Source organism: Vicia villosa, unplaced genomic scaffold (assembly GCF_029867415.1).
Source record: "Vicia villosa cultivar HV-30 ecotype Madison, WI unplaced genomic scaffold, Vvil1.0 ctg.001052F_1_1, whole genome shotgun sequence".
NCBI lineage: Eukaryota > Viridiplantae > Streptophyta > Magnoliopsida > Fabales > Fabaceae > Vicia > Vicia villosa.
Genome location: NW_026705460.1, coordinates 476,109 through 495,056, shown reverse-complemented (window position 1 = coordinate 495,056; position 18,948 = coordinate 476,109). Strand labels below are relative to the sequence as shown.

Genomic DNA, 18,948 nt, shown 5'->3' with positions numbered 1-18,948 from the left:
GGATAAAAAATTGCAAAAAATCTAGAAAGAAAATAAGAGAAGTGTTAGACCTAGGGGAGCAAACTCACAATTTTATTTACCCAGTGGGTGTCCGTCTGCAAGATGGGAAGGAGGATGCTCATCATGGAGAAGCTTATCATTCCAATAAGAAAAGTCTTTTCTTAAAGCCGAATTTTTTGTCCGGAGGATTACTTTTAACATGTGACTCTATATCCAGTGCCGACATATCAAATTGCAACAGAAGAATTTCCAATGGAGTGTTGAATAAGGCGGCGGAGGGGCTGTGGAATTCTATGGTCAAGCTAGGCATTAAAAACATTTCAGACAGGTTCGATCCAATAGTAAAACTAGAGGAGATGGAAGAGAGGGATACCAAAGGGGGAGAGGAAACGAAGGGGATCGACAATCAACCTATCCAATGATTATTTTCTCTCGAAACTTAAGAGGAGGAGGAAGTCGGGCCAAGAGGAAGAGAGTAGGCTACCACATACAAAAAGGAGATGTTGATATTTGTTTTATACAAGAGACGAAATTAAGTGGATTGGAGAGTAATGTTGTGAAAGAATTGTGGGGTGACAATCAAGTGGAGTGGTCTTTTTTGGATGCTAATGGGGCGTCGGGAGGCATCCTTACTATGTGGAAGAAGGACTTCTTCAATATTGTCTTTAGTTTTCGTGGAGAGGGCTTCTTAGGCCTTTGTGCGGAAAAGGAAGGTAAACTCATTTACTTTGTGAATGTCTATGCTTCTTGTGACTTGAACACGAGGAAGAGATCGTGGGAGAGGATTTGTGAGTTCAAAAACAATAACGTTAAAGGCTCGTGGTGCATAGGAGGAGATTTTAATTCTATTACTTCGGTAGAAGAAAGAATCGGGACTTCAAGTCATAGCTATAGGAGGGAGATAATGCTTTTCAAAGAATTCCTAGAGGAAATGGAGTTGGTGGATCTTCCTACAATAGGAGGCAAGTTTACTTGGATTAGAAGTAATGGCAAGTCTATGAGTAGGATTGATAGATTTCTTCTATCGGATTGTTTCGTTGAGGATTGGAAGGTGGAAGGACAATACATAGGCGAGAGGGATGTGTCCGATCATACGCCTATTTGGTTAAAAGACAATAGAAAGAATTGGGGCTCCAAACCTTTCAAGTTCAATAATATGTGGTTCAAACATGAAGAGTTTGATATCTTTGTGAAGGAGGAATGGGAGAAGATAGTGGTTAAAGGAAGAGCTGATTATTGCTTGGTCGAAAAGTTGAAAACTCTTAAAAACCGGATTGTTTGGTGGAACAAGAGTGTCTATGGATGGATTGATCTCAAAATCAATAGTGATGTGAGAGAGTTGCACTCTTTAGATAACGTGTTTGTTCATTTTGCAGGTAATGTTCCGGATGACGTCGTAGCAAAAAGATTTAAAGTGGCGGAGGATTTTTGGGACAACATAAATAAGCGAGAAGGCTTGCTTAGATTAAAGTCGAGACAACTTTGACTTTCCGAAGGTGATGACAACACTTGTTTTTTTCACAATTCTTTAAAAGAAAGAAGAAGAGGGAATGCCATTTGTTCCATTGAATCTACGGAGCGAAGGCTAGAGGGGGTTGAAGAAATTAAAGAGCACACATTCAAGCACTTTGAGAAGTTGTTTAAAGAAGATTGTATGTTAAGACCGGAGCTTAGAGGGATCAATCTAAACACTTTGTCTTTGGATGATGCATCGGCTTTAGAGAAACCTATTGAAGAAGATGAAGTGAAGGAAGCTATTTGGTCTTGCGATGGCAACAAGAGTCCGGGGCCGGATGGGTTTTCTTTGGAGTTCTACAAAAGGAATTGGATCATCATTAAAGAAGACTTTATGAAGTGTTGCAATGACTTCTACCACAAAGGTACCCTTGTTAAATCCATCACCTCTTCTTTTCTTGCTCTAATCCCTAAGAAGAAGAATCCGCAAGATTTGTTTGAATATCGTCCCATTTGCTTAGTGGGGAGTATTTATAAGATCATTGCAAAGATGCTAGCGGCTAGAATGAGATGTGTAGTGGATAAATTGGTCTCTATCAATCAAACCGCTTTTGTTCCGGGTAGAAGTATGATGGATGGAGTGCTAATGGTTAATGAAATCCTTGATTGGGCAAAGAGAAAGAAGAAGGGGTGTTTACTCCTTAAAGTGGACTTCGAAAAGGCGTATGACTCAATTTCTTGGAATTATTTAAGGTGGATTTTGGTGAAAATGGGTTTTGGCAAAAGATGGATGAAATGGATGGAAGCTAGTATTTTTACCAATTTCATGTCCGTGTTGGTAAATGGAAGTGCAACTAGAGAATTCAAGGTCCAAAGAGGTTTGCGACAAGGAGATCCCATGTCTCCCTTCTTGTTTGTTCTTGCTATGGAAGGATTGACCGCTTTAACTAAAAAATCCGTGGAGGTGGGTGACTTTAAACCTTTCAAGTATGGGGTCAACGACTTTGTGGATATTCTCCAATTTGCGGATGATACCATCATACTAGGAGAACCTACATATGATAACCTTTGGAGTTTAAAAGTGTTGTTGAGAGGTTTTGAATTGGTATCCGGTTTGAAAATCAATTTTCATAAAAGTAACTTGTATGGAAAGCACATAGGAGATTGGTTTTTTAACTCGGCGACCATCTTCCTTGCGTGTAGAAAAGGTTGTTTCCCTTTTAAATTCCTTGGTATTTGGGTGGGCGAAGGTGCGCACAAGAATAAGGTGTGCCAAGAGGTGATAGACAACATAAAAACAAGACTTTCTATATGGAGAGGAAGAAACATATCCATTGGTGGGAGGGTTACTCTTATTGGCTCCGTGCTTAATGCTAATCCTATCTTTACACTTTCGTTCTACAAAGCTCCGAGCAAAATCATTCAAGCCATAAGAAGTCTCCTTAGCAACTTTTTGTGGTGCGGGAATTCTAAATCTAGATGTATACATTGGGTGAAGTGGGAGAATGTGTGCAAGCCTAAAGAGAAAGGAGGGTTAGGAATTAGAGATGTGGGAGAAATGAACAAATCCCTTCTTCTTAAATGGAAGTGGAGAATTTTAAAGGAAGATAACGCTATTTGGAGTAGATTCTTACTCTTGAGATACCACAATCCTAAGACTAAAGTGTTGGCTTCAAGCAAGGATCTTTTAAATGGAGATGATTCCCGTTGGTGGAGAGATATCGTTCTTAATGACTTTAAAGAGGACGATTTGAACCAAGGATTTAACGAATGGGTTAAATGTGAGTTTAAGCAAGGAAACAATATTCTCTTTTGGTATAGTTGTTGGGTGGATGAACATCCGCTTAGAGTCACTTTTCCGTTCTTGTTTGCTAGAACAACCAACAATCTTTGCTCGGTGAGTGATCTCTACTCTTCTAACCAAGGTGAGATCACTTGGAAATTAGAAGACATTTTTGGTGCGGATGTGTTGAACTCTTCGGTTCCGATGGCTTCTTCCTCCACCACTTCCGCTTCGGACTTGATTATTGGCGAGGAGCTTAGGGACTTGAGAATGATTCTTCAAGGGAAGGCGCCGGACTTGTTGGCATCGGTTGATTTCCATTGGAAGTTATCTTCCAACGGAACCTTCTCGGTGTCTAGTGTGTCGCATTTGGTCTCAAATGCAAAGGAGTTAGCTTGGCCAATCCCAATTACCAAGTTGTTGGAAGTCATTTGGAAGACCAACATTCCGGAAAAGATCAAGATTTTTGCGTGGAGATTCTTCATCAATAGGTTACCTTTAAAAGACCAACTCGTCAATAGAGGTGTGCCTACTCTTTCTTCCATAGATTGTCTTTTTTGTTCAAATCACCCGGAAACGTTGGATCATCTTTTTTTCCATTGCCAAGCTACAAAGGCGGTATGGATTAAAATTTACATGTGGTTGGGGAATGATTTGAAGCTTTCTTTAGAGGAGTTCAAGAGTTTTGGGAGTATCCAACAAAAGGTGAAAAACACCAACATTAAAGTTGTTCTAAATTCAGTTTGGATAGCCTTAATTTGGTGTATTTGGAATATGAGAAATAATATGGTATTTGAAGAAGGCACCTTTAGCTTCGACGAGGTGATATCAAACATTATGTTTTTTTCATGGAGATGGGCTAGCAACAAGGAGCTTCCTAGTAGGATAAACTTCTATGATTGGTATAAATTTCCTTTACTTTGTATCAAAACACCCTAGTGTTTCTTCGATGTAAGTGTTGCACCCCTAGTGCGATATCTTATAATCAATTGCTTATTAAAAAAAAATCCTTGACCCTTGTCTTTTTAGTTATGTTGCCAAGACTACATACATTATAAGAAGAAATCAATCACGACAACAACCCCTAGTCATTCGTGCAACCTTCTGGTGGTTATCTGTTTTCTTCATACCAACTAATATAGCTACTTCAGCCTCATCACTCAACTAAGGAGCAACCCAATTGCTTATATAAGTTAATAAGTTTCAAAGCTAATCTATTATCAATGATCAAGACACTCACAAAAACTAGGAGTCAAAGTAGGATGCTCTTAACGAGTAACGCATGGAAGAGGAGTATCTCTTAATTGATAGATTAATATTCATGTAAAGTTTTTTTATATACTGTATGATTATTAATAAATCAAAATTTATTAAAAAAATATATATACAAGGGTTCTCTTTGGCATGTCTTTTTTTTTAGCTTATAGTTTATAGTTTATAAGCTCGTACAATAATAAAAGACCTGTTTAATAAGAGTTTTTTCATACGAATTTATAGTTTATTTTACTAGTTTATAGCTTATTTGCTAGACGCTATTTCAAATCACGTTTTAACTTATAGCTTATCATTTTTTTTTCTATTTTTACTCTTATTATTTTAATTAAAATCCACTTTACCCTCTATAATTTATTTTAACTTAAAATAAAGTAAATACATATTAAATATTTTTATGTAATTTAATTAATCAACTAGTTGAGTCGTTAATCTTACCAAACATTTCAATTAATTTATTAGCTATAAGTTATTAGTCATTAGTTATAAGCTATTAGTCATTAGCTATCAACTATCAGTTAACTTATCAGTCAACCGCTAATTTTTACCAAAGACAACCAAGAACTATTTGAAAAAAACTTTAACTCATGTGAATTCTAAGTAACCAACTAATAAATAATATTTTCTCTTTTAACATTTGGAAAAATTATTAATAATAATTTTTCTTTTATAAAATTTAATATAAAATTAATTATTGATTTTTTTAATGATACTCTTAATTATTTATTCCAAAGATAAAGATATATAAAATGAGATAATAATTGATTGAAAATAATATAAAAAAAAAAAGTTAAATTATTTTATGAAAACAAAATTTGTTGATTGCTTTAATATTTGTGAAACTGAATAGTAAAAGAAAAAGAAGTAAAAATAATTGTAAGAGTGTACTATTTTATTTGTTAAAGTAAAAAATAAAATACAACGACTGTAATAACATCATCTCGTACGTCAAATTTAAACTGTACACTGATTTTAAAATATGATTAATTCAATTTATATCAAGGAAAAAATAGTATAATTTATTTAGAATATTTTTATTAATTAATTAGTGAAATAGTTAAATATAATAAAGTTCAATTAATAAGATATATTAGTGGAAGAAAAATAATATTGCATTGTATTTTAAAATGATATTAATTTTGAGACAGAAAAATTATAAATATAATACTTTTATGAAACCTAAATAATGTAAGATAATATAAAGTCGCCACTAGCGCCTCTACGCCCTCGGACCCGGTCCCGGAGCCGGAGCCGGTGTCGCCGGTGGTGACACCGGCGATGGTGTTTTTGGTAGAGACAAGTGGCATAAGGCTTGGGACCACCACATATGACTATGTGGCACTTTATCCTCTTTGGCTCTTTTTGGAATGTACATTGTTCCAAGTGCTTTATAAATGCTTTTAAAGTTTGCTCCACTTTCTATGTGGGACTATTTATGAAGCATTTATTGCCATTCTCACATTTGTCATTTTGGAACATAACCTGATGAAATTAATGCTCATAATTTCCAACAATCCCCCACTTGTTCTAATAATGACAAATCTAATAATTTTCCAGAAATTTAATATAAAGAGTGTTAATACAGTTAGGTATCTTTCGATTTAAAACTTAACCTTAGTGAGGACAACACAAAGTTTAATCGGAATATTAGGTAGCAAAGCTTTTAAACCATGAATCCATATGATTAGACCGGTGTTGTCTCACACACACTCTTTAAAGGTTCTTCCTCTGCATAACTCGCTTAGCACTTATTTATGGCCATGTGCTATCCTGTTTCATGAATTTTTCATGAGAGAAACTCTAACTCTCACTTCGAGACGGCACCATCTCGAAATTCACATAGGTGAAGTTCATATTGTGTCCTTTTCCACAAGACACGTACCCTTGGTATTTGAACTTCATTAAGAGTTTTTTAAAGTAAAACTCAACCCTCATTTTAAAGTCAACATTATCACGAAATGTTCGAAAATTATCCAAATCAACGACTTGTTGTTACCCATTGAAAATCTTGAAGTTAATGTTCTGTTAACATAAGATTGGGTTGCCGCCGTTGTCGGAACTCTTACTCAACGAGTTTCAACCCCATGCCTCTCGAGGTTGTTTTTACTAAGTCTCTGGACAGTGGCTTAGTAAACGGATCAGCCAAATTATAGCTTGTTCGTATATACGTGAGTGAAATGATTCCATCCTTAATCAATTTTCTCACGAACGAATGTCTAAGTCCTATATGCCTAGACTTTCCATTATACACTTCGCTGAATGCTCTTGCTAGAGTGGCTTGGCTATCGCAGTGTATCATAACCTTTGAAACATTATCCTTAGCCAATGGAACTTCCAAAAGGAGATCCCTCAACCATTCTGCTTCTTGACCAGCGGAAGCGAGAGCCACAAACTCTGATTCCATGGTCGAAAGAGTAATGCATGTTTGTTTCTTGCTCCTCCAAGAAATTGCTCCTCCAGCTAGTGTAAATATCCAACCAGTTGTAGATTTATGATCTCCAACATTTGATATCCAACTCGCATCGGTATATCCTTATAATATGGCAGGAAACTTACCATAATGAAGGCCAAGATTTTTGGTTTTCAGTAAATAGCCAAAAATTCTCGTGATTGCCTTCCAATGTTCATTACTCGGGTTGCTAGTAAATCTACTCATTTTACTAACTGCAAAAGATATGTCAGGTCTGGTACATTGCATTAAGTACATAAGACATCCGATTGCACTTGCATATTCTAGTTGAGCCACTTCTCTTCCATCATTCTTTTCAAGCTTGACTGTAACGCCCGGAAAAATAAGTATATGCTTAATTTGGACGTTTGTGACGTTTATTGGAATTTTACCGTTTTTGGAGTTGTTTCAGTAGGTATTAGTTCGGGATGGCGGACTAATATTTAATTGAAGGTTTTCATATTTTTGGTACTAGAAATATTATTAAGGTAATATTCTGTGTTTTGGGGTTTTTCTGAGCAATTGAGTTTGGACCGTAAAGTGAGATATTTTGTAAAGTGGCTAAGAGATATTTGTGGGAGAAGAGATAAGAAGGGAAAAAGGATTGAAAGAAAGAAAAAGAAAAACAGAAAAGGAAAGAAGAGAGAAAGAAAGGGAAGAGAGAAAGAAGAAGAGGAAAAGAAGAAAAAGTGGAGATTGGTGGTTTTTCATCCGAATCGAGTTCTGATCGTCGCTATAGTCGGGTAAGGGGGTGAATCTAATTTATCTTGGATGTATGATTCTTATAGTCTTGTTCTTGTTTTGTTCTTGTTCATCTTCTTCATCCTTTCCATATTTTCCATTTCTCTTATTTTGTAAGAAATTGTGATGTTTTCATGATATAGCAAGATTCAAACATGTCTTGGTTGGTATTTTGTATAGAATCATATCCTTGTTGTGTTATGGTGATTGATCATGTTTGTTTTCCATTTCCATGGCTTGATTGAGTTTGAATAAAATGTTAGGTTTTGAGAAATATTGATGAATCAACCATGAAAAGTTTGATGTTAGGTTGTTTCTATGGTATGTAAGTGTTGTATTGATGTTATAATGATGTTTTGGAGTGGTTTTGGTGGGTATAAGGGGCTTGAGACAGTTCTGTTCGTGCTGGGTTTTTTCTGGTTTTTCTCAGGTCCGCTAAGCGGCCTCAGGTCCGCTGAGCGGAGTTTTCGTTGGTCCGTTTCTGGAATTTCCGCTTAGCGGCCTAAGCGGCCCGCTGAGCGGCCAACAGCATATTTTATTTTTCCAAAACTTTGAAACTTCGTATCTTCTGAACCGTAACTCTGATTTTGTCGCCGTTCGAAGCGTTGGAAAGCTAACGCAATGAACTATACTATCATCTAATTAAATGATTCATAGGATGTAGTCTCCTATTATTTTTATTAGGATCAAGTGATGAATTGTGTAGTATGTTCAATTATCCAAACTTTGAAACCTTGTAACTTTTGATCCGTAACTCCGTTTTATACGCCGTTCGAAGCGTTAGGAAGCTAGTTGGATGTTCTATATGATAGTATAGGCTTGGTTATCTTGTGATTACTTGGTTTTAATTTTTGTTGATGAAAACACATAATTATTTATATGCGCAATATGATTGGTGAATAATCATAGTGCTTGGTTGCAATTGTTGTTGATGTGTGGATTAACATGAAATCATGTTCGTATGTGTTATGTATTAATGAATGTTCATTATTGATATGTGACGATGTTTGGTTGTTTGTTGTTAACATGATGTGTGGCCTTATGGCAAGTAATTGTTGTTATGAGAATGATGTATTATCATTGTTGAATTGTTGTTATTACAACTTGTTGATGATATATTGATAGGGTTGTGGGCCAATGGCCAATATTAATTTGAGGTGATGCAATTATGCGATCATTTATGCCGATGTGGCCAGTATGTTTTGACGGTGAATGTGTGCTGTGTGCTTATTAATGCCTGTGTGGTAATTATGGTGTGATGTAATTGATAACGATGTTATTAATTAGTGATGTATCCTTTTGGATAGAATATAAACGATGTAACGTGAGTGTATGATCGTGTTATATTGTTGATGATGTTGTTGTCATGTAATAGAGTCATATATTTGCACAGCATAACATTTCAATACGTTAATGGCGGAATGCTGTTAACAAATGGCCTGCGGGCATTGGTTACCAGTAGGAGCTTAATGCTCGGTAACGGTATATTAGCCTGAGTGGCAAGAGGTCATCAGTGGGAGCTACATGCTCGATGACGACAGCCTGCGGGCTTCCTGAGTGGAATAAAGTCCCAGCATAATGCTCGGCAAGGGTCATCAGTGGGAGCTACATGCTCGATGACGACAGCCTGCGGGCTTCCTGAGTGGAATAAAGTCCCAGCATAATGCTCGGCAAGGTGTATTTGTCATAATGACAAGGAGGAGTTTTACTCCGGATTTGGTACCACATGCATATGCACAGTCGAGTCTCATTCATCATTGTCTTTCTTTATAATTTATGTTATCATTCATGTGTCGCATTACTTATATATTGATTGTGGTTAAATGAGTGGATTACTTTGTTGTAGGATTCTTGATGATACTTGTTGGCATTACTATATTTATCATGCTTTTCATTATGAATTATAATCTCACCCTTCTGCTGATTTGATGCTTGAGTGGCATCCTGCAGATTAGCCGCTTTGGGAGTCTCTTGGAAGAGGTAGTTCTCTAGTTGGTCTTGTCGGTCGCTCTGATACGTAACACCGGGGAGTCGAGAGTCTATTGTTATTTATTTGTATATGACTCTTTTGAACATGTATATGTGATGACGTGCCATTGTGTATTGTAAACACTTTATTTTGGAAAACTCCTCTTTGAGAGTGAGAGCTATACGTGTATATATATATATATATATATATATATATATATATATATATATATATATATATATATATGTTCATATCTTCCGTGTGTTATGTATCATGTTATTGGCAGGTGTGTATGCTTTTGGCATCGGTGATGTCTGTTTGTTTTCAAGGTGTTTGTTCGGTTACTTAGTGTAACATCCTAATTGTGTTGTATGAAATTTTAATACTCTGATATTTTCTTGCCTAAATGCTTTGGGTAGAATTGGGGTGTTACATTAGTGGTATCAGAGCAGGCCGGTCTTTCCGTCCAGTGTTGTCTAATGTTGTTTAATTCCTCAGTATGTGATAAGTGTGTGGAGCACTATCAGTACTTGTTGTGCCTCTAGTCGGGTGTATGCATGAGTGGTTTGAAGCCTAGTGGGGGAGAAGATATGCTTCTCGGGTATGTTTCAGTTGCAAGATGTTAGTATGCTACTGAGGGCAGCAGTACTAGTGTTGTTGGAATTTGTTGTTTTTTTGAAGTGAAGGCGACTTGGACTTAAGACTTTGGTTGTTAATCAAGTTGGAGTGTCTCGGAGTAGATTTTGGTTATTTCTAAGGAATGGAATTTAGAAAGTTGTGATGCTCTAACGCTACTGATGGACTATGAAGTTGTGGTTAGAGTAGCCTTGTGTGAGGTGTCGTTGTTGGATCAATGATTAAGGAAAGTATTGTGGTAGACTTTGTTGTAGGAGTTATTGACGTTGTTGGAAACGTTTTGGAACTCGAGTAAGAATTAGGAGTATGAAGAGATGAGTAGGATCTCAGGAATTTTGTTTTGAGATATTGTTAGAAGTGTTTAGGTATGTAGCTACAAGACGTCGGGTTGGCTGGTTCAGATGATCTTGAGAGGTTTGTGAATTATGGAACCATAGTGCTTCTGTGCTATGAGCAAAAGTTGGAAAGGAATATTATTAATGTTGGTACTGATAGTTTATACTCTATTATGATTGTCGACTACCTATTGACAAATTGAGGACTTGATCACCCTTAATCTCTTGTTGATAGTAGACGGAATCGTATTGGACATGATAGGCTTATCTGGCTAGTTTGATAATATTGGAAGTGAATGAGTCGGTGCAAGGTGGTACGAAGTTGTTTATGTTGTCGACAACTTTGGATGTTCTTGAGGAAGAGCGACTGTTGGAATTGCGGATAGTAGCGCATTTGTATAAGTGTTTCTTGAAGGTTTAATTGATTCATCGTCGAAAAGAGGAATTATGTCTTGGAGTTCTGTTTTGACGGATTTAGTTCCTAGAACTATTGTTGTGTTGAGGGTTCCGTATCGGATGCCAACTTCTGAGTTGAAAGAGTTGAGGAGTCAACTTAAGGATTTTCTTGAGAAGAGGTTTGTTCGTTCGAGCATGTTGCCGTAGGGTGCACGTGTTTTGTTGGTTAAGAAGGAAGGTTCTATCAGGCTTTGTGTCAATTTTAGACAATTGAGAAAAGTGACAATTAAGGAAAAGTATCCACTTTCAAGGATTGATATTTTGACGGATCAAGTTGGTTTGAGCTTGTTTGTTTTGCAAGTTTGATTTGAAGTATGGATATCATCAGTGTCAAGATGATCATGCTAAGTATTTGAGAATTGTTTTGTCCGTGTTGGGAAGAAGAAGTTGTTTGCTAAGTTTCCTTATGTGAGTTTTTGGTTGAGTGAAGTGAATGTTCAAGGGTCTAAGAGGAGGTTGACTATCATTCCTATTTTGATTTTGCCGGATCTGTTAGAACTGTTTGTGGTGTTTTGGGATGTTTCTTTGTTGGGTTTGCAAGAAGTTCTAATGCAGAAAGGGGTAAGTGGTGGTTTATGCTTTTATGCAAGTTAAGATTTTTGAAAGGATTTGAGTTTGGTTCGTAAAGCGACTTCTTCAGGTGTTAAGCTTTTTATGCGAAAGCTTACTTATGGTATTCTTGATGAGATTAGAAAAGGTCAGAAATCGGATTTGAATGGGTTGATAAGATGACATTTATTAGTCAAAGATAAAGATGGTGATCTTCGGATTGATAAGAGCAATGTCATGGGATGTCATGATCAAGTTTGTATTCCTAATGTTCGGATTTGAAAAGAGGACTTTGGGTGAGGTGTGTCGTAGTGATATGAGTATTCATCCTGATGCTACTAAGATGTATCAAGATTTGAGAAGGTCATTTTTAGTGGCAAGGTAATGAAGAAGGATATGAAGGGATTTATTTATTTGTGTTTGACTTGTCAGGAGTCGTCTGCTTTCATGTAACTGTTATCCATTCCTGAGTAGAAGTGGAATAGCATTTCTATGGATTTTGTTTCTGGTTTGCCGAGGACGTCGAGTAATTGTGAGGCGATTTGGGTCATTGTGGATATATTGACGAAATCTGCTCACGTTATTTAGATAAGAATGGACTAACCGATGGAAGTACTGGCGAGTGGTATGTTGATAAAATTGTTTGTTGGTTTGTTTGTTTGCATGGTGTTTCGAAAGGTATTGTTCAGATTGAGATCCGAGGTTTATTTCGGAAATTTTGAGAAGGTTCTCAAAGTACTTTGGGTACGAAGTTGCGTTTGAGTTTGGCGTATCATCCTCAAACGGATGGTCAGACTGAGAGGGCGATTTGGTCACTTAAGGATCTATGAGGGCTTGTGTTGTGAAACAAGGATGTGTTTGGATTAGCTTTTTTCCTTTGATTAGATAATACAAAGACTTTTGTCTGGTGTGCGAGCTGACACAACATATTAAGAGGTTGAGTATGTTAAGAGAGAACAATGAGTTTCTGGTGAATACTAGAAAAGGCTGGAAGTTGGATATGTAATTGGTAAATCTGTTTGTTGTGGGAAATCAGAGTGTGCATCGGAAGCGTGAATGACGCGGTTCGTATGTGTGTGTATGAATTGTTAGAGTTCAAATTGTGGACAGTGGATGTGGTAGGAATTATAAGACCACCAGATGTTTTGGTTACATGTTTGACTGCTATGTCTTGGCATGGTTATTTGGATGTTGTGCGACCGGGTTGTTGTCTGTGTCTTGGTTATTTCTTGTGTTTTGGTGTTAGTCGATGAATGCATTGTATGGGCATTGCATCTCATTGTCGTTGTTGTGTTTTGGTTGTTTTGCTTTTAGCTAGAGTGATTCGTTGTTGGTGCTGATTGTGTCGTTGCTTCCGTGGCTTGATAGTTGGTTAGTCGGATGCGAGAGCATATCCAGGTTCGTTTGTGTTTGGGATATTTCCGAGGACGGAAATGTTCTAAGTGGGGGAGAGTTGTAACGCCCGGAAAAATAAGTATATGCTTAATTTGGACGTTTGTGACGTTTATTGGAATTTTACCGTTTTTGGAGTTGTTTCAGTCGGTATTAGTTCGGGATGGCAGACTAATATTTAATTGAAGGTTTTCATATTTTTGGTACTAGAAATATTATTAAGGTAATATTCTGTGTTTTGGGGTTTTTCTGAGCAATTGAGTTTGGATCGTAAAGTGAGATATTTTGTAAAGTGGCTAAGAGATATTTGTGGGAGAAGAGATAAGAAGGGAAAAAGGATAGAAAGAAAGAAAAAGAAAAACAGAAAAGGAAAGAAGAGAGAAAGAAAGGGAAGAGAGAAAGAAGAAGAGGAAAAGAAGAAAAAGTGGAGATTGGTGGTTTTTCATCCGAATCGAGTTCCGATCGTCGCTATAGTCGGGTAAGGGGGTGAATCTAATTTATCTTGGATGTATGATTCTTATAGTCTTGTTCTTGTTTTGTTCTTGTTCATCTTCTTCATCCTTTCCATATTCTCCATTTCTCTTGTTTTGTAAGAAATTGTGATGTTTTCATGATATAACAAGATTCAAACATGTCTTGGTTGGTATTTTGTATAGAATCATATCCTTGTTGTGTTATGGTGATTGATCATGTTTGTTTTCCATTTCCATGGCTTGATTGAGTTTGAATAAAATGTTAGGTTTTGAGAAATATTGATGAATCAACCATGAAAAGTTTGATGTTAGGTTGTTTCTATGGTATGTAAGTGTTGTATTGATGTTATAATGATGTTTTGGAGTGGTTTTGGTGGGTATAAGGGGCTTGAGACAGTTCTGTTCGTGCTGGGTTTTTTCTGGTTTTTCTCAGGTCCGCTAAGCGGCCTCAGGTCCGCTGAGCGGAGTTTTCGTTGGTCCGTTTCTGGAATTTCCGCTTAGCGGCCTAAGCGGCCCGCTGAGCGGCCAACAGCATATTTTATTTTTCCAAAACTTTGAAACTTCGTATCTTCTGAACCGTAACTCCGATTTTGTCGCCGTTCGAAGCGTTGGAAAGCTAACGCAATGAACTATACTATCATCTAATTAAATGATTCATATGATGTAGTCTCCTGTTATTTTTATTAGGATCAAGTGATGAATTGTGTAGTATGTTCAATTATCCAAACTTTGAAACCTTGTAACTTTTGATCCGTAACTCCGTTTTATACGCCGTTCGAAGCGTTAGGAAGCTAGTTGGATGTTCTATATGATAGTATAGGCTTGGTTATCTTGTGATTACTTGGTTTTAATTTTTGTTGATGAAAACACATAATTATTTATATGCGCAATATGATTGGTGAATAATCATAGTGCTTGGTTGCAATTGTTGTTGATGTGTGGATTAACATGAAATCATGTTCGTATGTGTTATGTATTAATGAATGTTCATTATTGATATGTGATGATGTTTGGTTGTTTGTTGTTAACATGATGTGTGGCCTTATGGCAAGTAATTGTTGTTATGAGAATGATGTATTATCATTGTTGAATTGTTGTTATTACAACTTGTTGATGATGTATTGATAGGGTTGTGGGCCAATGGCCAATATTAATTTGAGGTGATGCAATTATGCGATCATTTATGCCGATGTGGCCAGTATGTTTTGACGGTGAATGTGTGCTGTGTGCTTATTAATGCCTGTGTGGTAATTATGGTGTGATGTAATTGATAACGATGTTATTAATTAGTGATGTATCCTTTTGGATAGAATATAAACGATGTAACGTGAGTGTGTGATTGTGTTATATTGTTGATGATGTTGTTGTCGTGTAATAGAGTCATATATTTGCACAGCATAATATTTCAATACGTTAATGGCGGAATGCTGTTAACAGATGGCCTGCGGGCATTGGTTACCAGTAGGAGCTTAATGCTCGGTAACGGTATATTAGCCTGAGTGGCAAGAGGTCATCAGTGGGAGCTACATGCTCGATGACGACAGCCTGCGGGCTTCCTGAGTGGAATAAAGTCCCAGCATAATGCTCGGCAAGGGTCATCAGTGGGAGCTACATGCTCGATGACGACAGCCTGCGGGCTTCCTGAGTGGAATAAAGTCCCAGCATAATGCTCGGCAAGGTGTATTTGTCATAATGACAAGGAGGAGTTTTACTCCGGATTTGGTACCACATGCATATGCACAGTCGAGTCTCATTCATCATTGTCTGTCTTTATAATTTATGTTATCATTCATGTGTCGCATTACTTATATATTGATTGTGGTTAAATGAGTGGATTACTTTGTTGTAGGATTCTTGATGATACTTGTTGGCATTACTATATTTATCATGCTTTTCATTATGAATTATATTCTCACCCTTCTGCTGATTTGATGCATGAGTGGCATCCTGCAGATTAGCCGCTTTGGGAGTCTCCTGGAAGAGGTAGTTCTCCAGTTGGTCTTGTCGGTCGCTCTGATACGTAACACCGGGGAGTCGGGAGTCTATTGTTATTTATTTGTATATGACTCTTTTGAACATGTATATGTGATGACGTGCCATTGTGTATTGTAAACACTTTATTTTGGAAAACTCCTCTTTGAGAGTGAGAGCTATATATATATATTCATATCTTTCGTGTGTTATGTATCATGTTATTGGCAGGTGTGTATGTTTTTGGCATCTGTGATGTCCGTTTGTTTTCAAGGTGTTTGTTTGGTTACTTAGTGTAACATCCTAATTGTGTTGTATGAAATTTTAATACTCTGATATTTTCTTGCCTAAATGCTTTGGGTATAATTGGGGTGTTACATTGACTACATGATCAAATGGAGTGGTTACTTCCTTGAATTTTAAGTGTTTGAACTTATCAAGCATTTTCTCAATATAGTGTGTTTGATTAGGTTCATAACCCCCACTATTTCGCTTGACTTTTATTCCTAAAATTGTGTCAACAAGTCCAAGATCTTTCATCTTGAAAGTGGAAGTTAGAAACTTCTTTGTTTCTAAAATTCCATTCATTTTGTTGCTAATTATTAGCATGTCATCAACATAGAGACACAAAAATATTACCGTGTTGTTGTGCACTTTTGTATACAAGCACTTGTCGCAAGAATTAGGAATAAATCCATTTGACAATATTGTAGAATCAAATTTTTGATGCCATTGTTTTGGTGCTTGTTTTAATCCATATAAATATTTGACAAGTTTGCACACCTTTAGTTCATTTCCAGGAAGTACGTAGCCTTCTGGTTGTTCCATATAGATTTCCTCATCAAGATCTCCATTTAGGAACGCTGTTTTAACATCCATTTGATGAACTATAAGATCATTCAAAGAGGCTAAGGCAAACAACAATCGAATTGTGGTTGTCCTTGCTACCGGTGCATAGGTGTCAAAATAATCTATACCTTCCTTTTGTCTGAATCCTTTTGCCACTAATCTTGCTTTATAAGTGTTTAAAGTACCATCACTATGATATTTTCTTTTAAACACCCACTTGCATCCAATGGGCTTTGATCCCTTTGGTAAGTCGACAAGTTCCCAAGTGTGGTTGGACATAATTGAATCCATTTCATCTTTGATAGCATCCTTCCAAAAAGAGGAGTCCCTGGAAGTTATTGCTTCCTTATAAGTTTTAGGATCATCCCCTACTTGAAGTATGACCGAAATACTTTGAACAAATTTTGTACTATTTCCTTCGACCAGATAAAACGAAATGGATTGAGAATCAATTTCGTCTGGTCCTATGTTCTTTGTTTTCCGGACTCTTTTGCTTATCCTAGGTCCGGGTTGTGATTCAATGATCCGAGGAGTGCCTTCAGGTTGTATTTCTACAATCCGAGAAGAATCTTCTTCACAAGATTCTTTATTTGTGGCCGACTCCGATTCTTTATCCTTAGTGATAAGATTTTCAAAGAATTCTACATCCCGGGATTCAACAATGATATTAGACTCTAAATTTAAAAGTCTATATGCTTTACTATTTTGTGCATATCCAACAAAAGCACATCTTATCCCTCGAGGACCCAACTTGGTTCTCTTAGGATCCATATTTTTGTAGTAAGCGACACACCCCCACACTTTGAAATAACCAATATTTGGTGCCATGTTTTTCCATACCTTATATGGAGAAATACCAGTTTTCTTCAAAGGAATTCTATTTATTATGTGACAAGCGGATAGTAAAGCTTCGCCCCATAAATTGAAAGGTAATTCAGAATGCATTAACATGGCATTCATCATCTCTTGATATGTTCGATTCTTTCTTTCGGCCATGCCGTTTTGTTGCGGTGTTCTAGGCGCCGAACATTCATGTATTATGCCATGTTCTTCACAAAATGCATCAAATTCAGTAGAGAAGTATTCACCGCCCCTGTCACTCCTAAGGACTTTTATACTTCTACTTAATTGATTTTCTACTTCTGCTTTATAAATCTTAAAGGCATTAAAAGCTTCATCTTTATGCTTTAAGAGATATACATATGTGTATCTAGAAGCATCATCAATGAATGTGATTAAATATCTGTTTCCCCCACGGTTTAACATGCCATTAAATTCGCACAAATCTGAATGTATAAGATCAAGTAGATTTGTCTTTCTTTCAACACAATTGAAAGGTTTTTTAATCATCTTTGATTTAACGCATAATTCACATTTGTTGAAATCATTGATGTTACATGATATCATTCCAGATTTAATTAGTCTCTTCATTGAACTAATACCAGTATGTGCTAATCTATTATGCCATAAAGAAACAGAATCAAGCATGTAAGCAGAATTAGAAATTTCATTAATCATATTGTTGATAATACATAGTTTGATCATTCCCTCAGCGGAATATCCTTTTCCAACAAATACACCATTACGGGTCAATATAAGTTTTCCCGATTCATAAACAGATTTAATACCAGGTTTTCCCAATAAATCCCCACTAACAAGATTCCTATTCATGTCGGGGACATGAAGCACATTGACAAGAGTAATTTTCTTTCTGGAAGTAAAGTTGAGTTCAACCGATCCAATCCCAACAACCTTAGATCGTACTTCATTTCCCATTTGTACCTCTTGTCCATCATTTGTCTCAGAATAGGTTTTGAATGCAGCCCTATCATAGGAGACATGCACCGTGGCACATGTATCGTACCACCAACCTTGTACTTTGCCCTTGATTGCCATAATTTCGCTCACAGTAGCGATTATGTCATCATTTGAATGAACAACATTGATCTCATTCTTTGATTTGTTGTGCTTGCAATCTCGAGCATAGTGTCCAGGTTTTCCACAAACAAAGCATCCGGTCTTTGGACCCTTTTGACCCCCAGAATTCTTGAACTTGTTGTGTTCCTTTTTTGGTCCTAGATGACGCTTGTTGCCATCATGCTTCTTTCTTTCTTTGTTGGTCACGGCATTGGCTTTGGAAAGACCTGCAGATTCTGATTTTTCCCTTGCCTTCGATTCCTCCTCGATTCGAAGATGGTTCTGGATTTTCTCCAAGGAAAAATCCTCGGAACTGTGCAACAATTTCTTTCTATAGCCTTTCCACGAAAGTGGCAATTTTGCAATGATTGCACCAACTTGAAAGGTTTCTGGGATGTCTATTTTCACTGCTTTGATTTTGTTCACCAGGACTTGCAATTCGTGCACTTGGGGAAGAATTGGTTTGCCGTCTATAAATTTAAAATCAAAGTATTTAGAAATTAAAAACTTTTTTGTACCTTCTTCTTCGGCCTTGAACTTAAACTCGAGGGCTTTCCATATCTCAACCGCGGAGGGATTGTCCGTATAGAGGTCGTAGAGACGATCAGATAATGTATTTAGGATATGTCCACGACACAATAATTCGTCCTCCTTACGTTTCTTGCGTTCCTTTTTGACTTCGTCAGAATCATCATCTGTTG

At 36.8% G+C, this 18,948-nt stretch overlaps 2 protein-coding genes across 2 annotated transcripts; both read left to right on the top strand.

The window, feature by feature from the left end:
- Nucleotides 1–418: 418 nt before the first annotated feature.
- LOC131632928 (uncharacterized) lies at nucleotides 419–1,486 on the top strand. Its single transcript, XM_058903644.1, has one exon. It carries the CDS (start codon nucleotides 419–421, stop codon nucleotides 1,484–1,486), a length of 1,068 nt encoding a protein of 355 aa, XP_058759627.1.
- Nucleotides 1,487–1,654: 168 nt separating this feature from the next.
- Nucleotides 1,655–4,177, top strand: LOC131632927 (uncharacterized). The gene has a single exon (XM_058903643.1). It carries the CDS (start codon nucleotides 1,655–1,657, stop codon nucleotides 4,175–4,177), a length of 2,523 nt encoding a protein of 840 aa, XP_058759626.1.
- The last annotated feature ends 14,771 nt before the right edge of the window (nucleotides 4,178–18,948 follow it).